This window comes from Haliotis cracherodii, unplaced genomic scaffold (genome assembly GCF_022045235.1).
Source record: "Haliotis cracherodii isolate W230 unplaced genomic scaffold, xgHalCrac1.p SCAF_6, whole genome shotgun sequence".
Lineage (NCBI taxonomy): Eukaryota > Metazoa > Mollusca > Gastropoda > Lepetellida > Haliotidae > Haliotis > Haliotis cracherodii.
Genome location: NW_027266319.1, coordinates 57,407,908 through 57,417,895, shown reverse-complemented (window position 1 = coordinate 57,417,895; position 9,988 = coordinate 57,407,908). Strand labels below are relative to the sequence as shown.

At 40.7% G+C, this 9,988-nt stretch overlaps 1 protein-coding gene across 1 annotated transcript; it reads left to right on the top strand.

Annotated features, from left to right (window-relative positions):
• Positions 1–1,947: 1,947 nt before the first annotated feature.
• LOC139445019 (phosphoglycerate kinase 1-like) lies at positions 1,948–3,708 on the top strand. The gene has a single exon (XM_071226077.1). It carries the CDS (start codon positions 1,969–1,971, stop codon positions 3,217–3,219), a length of 1,251 nt encoding a protein of 416 aa, XP_071082178.1. The 5' UTR covers positions 1,948–1,968; the 3' UTR covers positions 3,220–3,708.
• The last annotated feature ends 6,280 nt before the right edge of the window (positions 3,709–9,988 follow it).

The window sequence follows — 9,988 nt, the reverse complement described above, 5'->3', positions numbered from 1 at the left end:
AGATATCTACAAATCAGGATATATACATAAGCAATTGATTTGAAACATTAATCGGATTAAACATGTTTTCAACGTAGACTTTGTTTTGTGTTTAATCTAAAAACACCTGAGAAGTCCAGTCTATAAGTAGAAGTATAATCCTAAACAAGAATACCAGTTTTGCACATGAATTAACCTTACGTGAGAATAATACTGCCCCACTCTTTTCTAGATTTAAATTAACTTGCCATTTTTGACCCAATGTGAGATATTATATCTAAGTCAGTATTTATTGTATTAACGGTGGTATCTTGATCATCTACGATAACATGTCTCGTTCGCCAAGAGACAAAGGTTACTGTCGATACCATCGATAATATTTTTAATGTATCTCATAAATAGTAAGGCCCTAAGACCGATCCCTGTGGAACTCCCGTCGAAACATGTTTGGTTAAATATTTTACGGTTGGTTGGGAGTTAAACTGACGTTGAAATAACCGTGTTCTGAACAACTGTCTCCCGAAGCATAACCGTCAACAATTACTTTCTGTACCCTATTTTCGAGATAGCTACGAAACCATCCAGGTAGACTGCCATGGACGCCGTATGCTTCTAGTTATAATAGCATTCCTTGATGCTATTCTTTATTCAATGCTTTAATAAATCACAATGTCGCAGAAGACAGGCTGATGAAGGACACAGCTGCTGTAGAAATGGTGGCACAATCGGACCAAGAATGTCATCCATGTAACCCTGAGCTGTCAATTTTCTTTAACGATGGACAGTGGCGTTCTCTCCACACCATAACACCCCTCCACTATACGACACGACGTAATGAACGCAACATGCCGCCGTTCGTTCTCCCCTTCGGCGGTAAAATCAGAACAGACTTTGAACAGCGAAGACGACCCTCTGCCAGTCACATCGTTGCCATCAACGTATAGTTTGGGCACATCTCAATCTCTGACGAGGATGTTGCGCTGTCAATAACTGCCCTAAGGCATCGTCGCTGATGACGTCAATGTCAGGAATCGATTCCGGAGATGCGAGGGTGTTGCGCTGTCAATAACTGCCCTAAGGCATCCTCCCTGATGACGTCACTGTCAGGAATCGATTCCGGAGATACAAAGTAAGCAAATAACGGTCTTCATCTGTATCATACCGAGGACCCGCTCGCGTTGTTCGTGTGTCAGGCGTGGCATGTCTGTGGTGGTTTGTTATCAGTATGAGTGTCTGACACACCCTCAGCACCATTTACATACCCTAATTGCACGGGTAGTTTCGGCTGCCCAAGCGGAGCGCGTTTATCACTTTTTTCACGCATTTCTGCCCCCTTCTAAAAAAAAAAAAAAAAAAAAAAAACAAATGAAAAAAAACCATACAAAAAACAAAAAAAAACAAACCAAAAAACAAACGTGCCGTGGACGTGTATAACTTTCTGCATAGGCCATTGTTGTGTTTGGTCGAAGTGTTTTGCATTGATTTAGTTCCAACTAATGTTTTTTACATTTTTGCAATTTTATTTTGAACATGTTAAAGGTTTTTTTGGCCGTCAATTTACAACACAGTGTATAAATATTTAGTTTTCTGGATTAGGTTCATTAATGTTTTATTTGGAATTTTGTTTCCATTAGAATCTGTAATACACACCTCGTGTTTTCTCATTGTATCAAAAGGTTTTGAATTTTGAAAACAGATTCTTTTTCCAATGATGTACTGATTGGTAAGATCTGTTATAAATGCTGGAATCGTGCTTTGAGAAAAATAAGTTGAGAACTAAACTCAACAAACTGAAAATGTAACTGAGGCGACAGTGGGTAGAAACTTTACCATAATAATTATATTTTGGAAAAGATATTTTTTTTACGAGTGATATGTTGCATGCTCCAACTGGCAGAAGACTAATCACGATATCGGAAGAAAAACCATAAATGAAGTATGTCCTTGTAACCGGCACAGTGACCTTGCCCTTGACTCATAACAAGCATCATGGCACTCAACAAGCTCGGCATCGACAAAATTGATGTGAAAGGCAAACGTGTGTTGATGCGAGTTGATTTTAATGTACCACTCAAGGATGGTAACATCACCAACAACCAGAGAATCGTAGCAGCGCTGCCTACAATCAAGTCAGCGCTGGAAAATGGGGCGAAATCCGTCGTTCTTATGAGTCACCTTGGGCGACCTGACGGTCAAAGGAACGAGAAGTATTCGTTGACACCTGTCGCCAAAGAGCTGGAAACGCTTCTTGGAAAGTCTATAACATTCCTAAGCGACTGTGTTGGCAGCGAGGTGGAGGCGGCATGTGCTAATCCGGCTGATGGATCCATCATTTTGTTAGAAAATCTACGGTTTCATATAGAAGAGGAAGGAAAAGGCGTCGACTCTGAAGGCAAAAAGGTGAAGGCCGAAAAAGGTGCAGTGGATGCTTTCAGAGCATCCCTCTCTAAACTAGGCGATGTTTATGTGAATGATGCATTTGGCACTGCACACAGAGCTCACAGTTCAATGGTTGGTTGTCAACTCCCTCAGCGAGCAGCAGGCATCTTGCTCAAGAAGGAACTGACCTATTTTGCAAAAGCTTTGGATAACCCAGAGAGACCATTCCTTGCCATCCTTGGTGGTGCCAAAGTTGCAGACAAGATCCAGCTGATTGAGAACATGCTTGACAAGGTTAATGAGATGATCGTAGGTGGTGGAATGGCGTTTACGTTCCTCAAGGTCCTCCAGGGTATGGAGATTGGCAGCTCCTTGTATGATGAAGAGGGTGCTAAGATCATTAACAATCTGATGGAAAAAGCAGCCAAAAATAATGTTCAGATCCATCTTCCAACAGATTTCGTTACAGCTGACAAGTTTGCCGAAAATGCCAATGTCGGTAAAGCTACGGTCTCATCCGGTATTCCGGCTGGATCTTTAGGCTTGGATGTGGGACCCGAATCATCAGCCAAGTTCGCTGAAGTCATTGGCAGGGCTAAAACAATTGTATGGAATGGTCCACCTGGTGTTTTCGAGTTCCCCAACTTTGCCAAAGGCACCCAGTCTATGATGGATGCAGTTGTCATGGCAACCGAAGGTGGTGCAACGACCATTATCGGTGGAGGTGACACAGCAACATGTGCAGCCAAGTTCAACACGGAGCAAAAGGTCAGCCACGTGAGCACGGGAGGTGGAGCTAGCCTCGAACTGCTGGAAGGAAAGACTCTCCCTGGTGTAGCAGCCCTCTCCGATAATGCTTAAAGACTCGATGTCACTAGAAATTCTATACAGAATAGATTTTCGTAGTGAGATCTCTCAGATGTGTTCTTTCTCACATGATCTGAAATATTTGTTCATCTTATCACTGCTTATAGTGAGACACATTTGTGATCTTTGTCAGGCCTAGCCCAGACTGAGGACATGTTTCGTTGTCTTGTTGACCGGTGACTATGTGAAAGGTATTGTGTAGTATTTCAGTTCTGTCAGAAGGAAGATATTGCAATTGTAACTTACCCATGTTAACATCCTTTATGCCTGTTTCAAGGAGTAATTATTATAAGTACATCAGTAACTCTAATGGCTTGTTTCAAGATAAGTATCCATGCTGTCAACGTTACTTATTGTTATGGCATCTTTACTTGTTGAATGTATAACTACGCACTAACGATTCATGGAAAACTATTGAACCCTTACATGTGTTTGTCAGGTTATTTAGTTTGATTAAATATGGACTAAATGAAACTGAAATTTATTATCATTTACCTTGTTTTAAGTTTGCAGATCTTCAGATGATGACAAAAAGTTATTGTACAAGGCCACAATAAATAATTAGATTTTCATCCAAAAGTTAAAAAAAATGTGTGATAAGAGGCGTTTTAGGGTGTATATTTTGGTATATCACTTTTTTTGAAGGAATTTCGGCCATTAACTCTGGATGAATGTGATTCACATACGATGAATGTTTTGTGGGATTATGTGTGTTGTCAAGTCAAGAAAGACGGGACACAAACCGATCTTCTGTCGGTACTTGCAGTTCTAAAATGATGTGTGGTTCAGGCTGGCTGGTTGCATAGATTTTCTTAAATTACAAGTAGATATAATGCTGAAATAATTATAGTTTCAGGTTTTAAATAGAGAATCTCACCCAAGTGTCTTTTGATATCAAATATATCAACACGAGTAGGAAAAAGTGGAAAAATTCCGAGGCTTGCCGAGGATATTTGCCACTTTTATCAACGAGTGTTGATATATTTCATATCAAAAGACACGAGGGTGAGATTTTATTTTTATCATCCAAAACTGGCTCCCACAGGAGATATCGCTTGGATTAGATCAAGCGATATCTACACTGTAGATATCGCTGCAATGAAATTACATCACAATGCTTTGCAGACCATTGTGATATCACTGGTTACCATGATGTCACAATCAAATGACATCACTAATGACTCTGCTACTGAAGCTGTTAGCAGTACTTTTTACACTGAAGACACTGCTAATTACTGTCTACAAATTGAAAAAGTCGGCTAGCCTCGGAATTTTTCCACTTTTATCAACTCGTGTTTATATTTTTGATATCAAAAGACACTCAGGTGAGATTCTCTTTGTCAGCTCATGGAGAACTAAGTAATATTATAGGTCATCACATTGAATTTGAGGAGGGAAAGGTTACAGATAAAAAAATTCGGCCAGCCAAGTTGGTTTCGGGAGTAATGTGAACACTTTAATGGTTAATATGTGAACAGATTTTTGATAGCAAATTGCATTTATTCATCATATATTAAATTATTAAAGTGTTCAGAATAAGTGATTGAGAATGAATCCTGAAACGGCACCGGGGCAGAATAGGTCTTCAGCAACCCATGCTTGCCATTAAAAGCAACTATGCTTGTCGTAAGAGGCGACTAACAGCATTGGGTGGTCAGGCTGGCTGACTTGGTTGATGCATGTCATCGATCCCAATTGCGTAGATCGCTGCTCATGGTCTCAATCACTGGATTGTCTGGTCCAGACTTCATTATTTACAGACCACCGCCATATAGCTGAAATATTGCTGAGTTTGGCGTTAAACAACAAACCAACCTTTAACAGTGCCTGACAAGCAACAAGGCCTGATGGGGAATCATGGTTAGAATTAGTTCCTAGCAACCTATGCTGGTTGTAAGACTTAACGAATTGGGTGGTCAGAATGGGTGTCTTGGCATGTCATCATACCTGATGGCAAGGATCGTTGCTCATGATGTCAATCACTGGATTATCTTGGTGTAGCGTTAAACAGCAAACACACAGGCAGACATAATCAAAATGATTAAATGACCTTGAGCACTAAGTCTAAGGGGAATAACTTATTTTCAGATTGTCTCCTCTTGCATTGCTACAAATCCTTTCCATTTCAATTGCCAGGTATCTCATCTGTATGTCCCCCACAAAAAGGTTACAGAAAGATGCTCGTTGTGACGCATCTGTGTGACAGATCACGATCTGAAAAATACTATCATGAAAGTGTATCCCGTGGATAAGCCGACCCCTTTCTACAGAATCTTTTTTCTGGTCCTCAAAATTCGGCTTATACGCGGTCATATACGGGATGTGGTTAGCGGAATGCGTACAGTTAACTGGCTATACCTCCCCACTGTGCCAGGCTCATTGAAACAATTATATTCAGATTGATTGGATAATTAATCATTGATAATTAATGGGTTGTATAGTTCATTACCCATGAAACCAATCACCTGGTTTCAGAAATGGAGGGTATAGTTTTTTCAACCATGAATTTCCTTGTATGTTTTTATTTATGAGATACTTCATTAGAATTTCCACTGCAAATATGAGGATTTTACTGAACTTCATCCAATATTGGACTGTGCACATCAGCAGCTGATGAGTTGAAACCAGCCAACCTCTTAAAGATAGTAATGAAGTCCTACTGAGAGACTTACAGGCCTGAACTAGCTTGAGGCCTAGTACATGACAGTATCATTCTCGTTCTGCATATGTCAGTAACACATCCTGGACTGAAGGCTCCTTGCCCAGACCCAAACATGGATGCTCCATGGCTTCCTTTTACTGACAGTGTGACCAATGCAACCTGAAGTCAACATACAACATGTCAAACAATCAACATGTCACACCATCAATATGTCACACCATCAGGATGTCACACCATCAACATGTCACACCATCAGTATGTGACACCATCGGCATGTCACACATCAGCATGTGACACCATCAACATGTGACAGCATCAACATGTGACACCATCAACATGTGACACCATTCAACATGTCACACATCAGCATGTCACACCATCAACATGTCACACCATCAACATGTCACACCATCAACATGTCACACATCAGCATGTCACACCATCAACATGTCACACCATCAACATGTCACACCATCAGTATGTCACACCATCAACATGTCACACCATCAGTATGTTACACAATCAACACGTCAAACAATCAGTATGTCACACCATCAACATGTCACACCATCAGCATGCCGCACAACCAACATGTCACACATTCCACATGTCACACCATCAGTAAGTCACACCATCAGTAAGTCACACCATCAGTAAGTCACACCATCAGCATGTCACACCATCAACATGTCACACAATCAGCGTGTCACAATCAACATGTCACACAACCAACATGTCACACATTCCACATGTCACACCATCAGTAAGTCACACCATCAGCATGTCACACCATCAGCATGTCACACCATCAGCATGTCACACAATCAGCATGTCACACAACCAACATGTCACACATTCCACATATCACACCATCAGTAAGTCACACCATCAGTAAGTCACACCATCAGCATGTCACACCATCAACATGTCACACCATCAGTAAGTCACACCATCAGTAAGTCACACCATCAGCATGTCACACCATCAACATGTCACACAATCAGTATGTCACATAATCAGCATGTCACACAACCAACATGTCACACAATCAGCATGTCACACCATCAGTATGTTACACAATCAGTATGTCACACAACCAACATGTCACACAATCAGTATGTTACACAATCAGTATGTCACACAACCAACATGTCACACAATCAGTATGTCACACCATCAGCATGTCACACAACCAACATGTCACACAATCAGTATGTCACATAATCAGCATGTCACACAACCAACATGTCACACAATCAGTATGTCACACGATCAACATGTCCTGCCATCAACATGTCACCATCAGCATGTCAGACCATCAACATGTCACACAATCAGCATGTCACACCATCAGCATGTCACACAACCAGCATGTCACACAACCAGCATGTCACACCATCAGCAGGTAACACAACCAGCATGTCACACCATCAGCATGTCACACAACCAGCATGTCACACAACCAGCATGTCACACCATCAGCAGGTAACACAACCAGCATGTCACACTATCAGCATGTGACAATCAGCATGTCACACTATCAGCATGTCACACCATCAGCATGTCACACCATCAACATGTCACACCTTCAACATGTAACACAATCAGCATGTCACACCATCAACATGTCACACTATCAACATGTCACACCATCAGTATGTCACACCATCAACATGTCACACCATCAACATATCACACCATCAACATGTCACACAATCAGCATGTCACACTATCAACATGTCAAACCATCAACATGTCACACCATCAACATGTCACACTATCAGCATGTCACAATCAACATGTCACACCATCAACATGTCACACAATCAGTATGTCACACTATCGACATGTCACACCATCAACATGTCACACTATCAGCATGTCACAATCAGCATGTCACACTATCAACATGTCACACCATCAGCATGTCATACCATCAACATGTCACACCATCAACATGTCACACCATTAGCATGTCACACCATCAACATGTCACACCATCAACATGTCACACAATCAGCGTGTCACAATCAGCATGTCACACCATCAACATGTCACACAATCAACATGTCACACAATCAGCATGTCACACCATCAACATGTCACACAATCAACATGTCACACAATCAGCATGTCACACCATCAACATGTCACACAATCAGCATGTCACACCATCAACATGTCACACCATCAACATGTCACACAATCAGCATGTCACACCATCAACATGTCACACAATCAGCATTTCACACTATTAACATGTCACGCCATCAACATGTCATACCATCAACATGTCACACCATCAACATGTCACACGAACAACATTTCACACAACCAGCATGTCACACAATCAGCATGTCACACGAACAGCATTTCACACAACCAGCATGTCACACAACCAGCATGTAACACAATCAGTATGTCACACAATCAGTATGTCACACAATCAGTATGTCACTATCACTTTCATCAGACCGCCTCCGTGGAAGGTCCGGAGTTCGATAAAGACGTGAAAAGAAGGTACTTGTTGTTACCCTGTCTGGCGCTCGGCATTAAGGGGCTAAAGCAAGGACTGGTCGGCTCGGAGTCAGTATACTGTGTCTGAGTGGGGTATTCATGTTAAAACTGCCCCATGGTATCTCAGTGAGCTAGCATTCTAAATCGGCGTCAGTCCGGACTAGTACAAGCAGCCACACACACACGTACATGCACGTCGCTATATAAGTGCAATAATCTTGGACGCGACGTTAAACCCCATTTCACCTCACCTCGCCATGTCATATTCAGCATGTCACACAGTCGGTATGTGACACAATTAGAATGTCACATAATCAGTTTGTCATATCATCGGGTGTCACACAATCAGCATGTTAGACAATCATGGATTGAGAAGCACTGGTTCAAATATGTTCTCAAAATGTTCTCTTATTTTATGGCAATATTGCGTAGAAAGTCACCAAATACGACCAAAATTTTTTTTTTTCTTACATCCTTCATCTACGAGTCTGTTTTTATCAAACTTGTGCATCCATTCAATCTCAAATTGCGTTATGTTTTACCAGTTGTGCATATCTGGCTAGTTGTTTTAATCTATTTTGTTATTTTTTTCTTCAAATTTTCATTCATTATTGTTTACAATAATATGGACCAACTCGTGTGTGAACTGACCGCCAGAACGCACCAACTCGCCATCATCGACAGCAGTCACAATGACAGGTTACCTCTATGGACGCTTTGAAACTAACGTTAGTCAGACAAAGGACACACGTGTCATAAATGTCATACGTTGACCCATAAAAAGTCATAATATTTTGACATTTGTTTGACAAAACAGCAAGACCGCTTGAAGTGTTATAATTTTTAACGCATATTTTTCATTTTTAGCTCACCTGACAGTTCACCTGTCAGGTGAAGTTATGCCATGCATGGCCTATGTTGTAAACATCTCCTCAGAATCCACTGGACCAATGAAGCTGACACTTCACTTACCTTTTCCTACCCATTGTATTCTAAAGGTTGGAATCAATCAATCAATCTTTATTGTATGAAAGGCCATTGGCCCATATACACATAAAGATAAACAATATCATTTACAGCTGTACAGCGCATTATATAATTATTGAACTAATATGATGCTTGACATGTAAATAGAGGTTTTGTAATAACAGTGGTAATAACCACAGTGGCAGCAGTAGTAGTATAAAATACAAAAAGAATACAAAAGGAATGGAATGGAAATATGAAATTTTACGTCGCAAAGGCTCTCAGCCATAGCACGACGTTCAATACAAAAGGATCTATCAGTAATGTACTCATCATGTCAAGACAATTTGACAATTTAAATGTATATGCATTTCTAGTAGAAACAAACAGACAAAAATGAAATGTAGACACTCCTGATCTAGATGCGAAAGTTTCAAAACAACTAATTCTTTATGGACATATCGGAATTATTAAGTGATCCGATTGGTACAGTAATACGTTTATAACAAACATGCTTATAACGAACTGATGGATATAACGAACAGTTTTTGGGTCCTGTCCATTTGCTGTATATATGCTTATAACAAACTACAACCCGTGTAGATCAAGGGTACAATA

Excerpts from the sequence above, each read along its gene's own strand:
- LOC139445019 (XM_071226077.1), top strand. The coding sequence starts at position 1,969 with ATGGCACTCAACAAGCTCGGCATCGACAAAATTGATGTGAAAGGCAAA.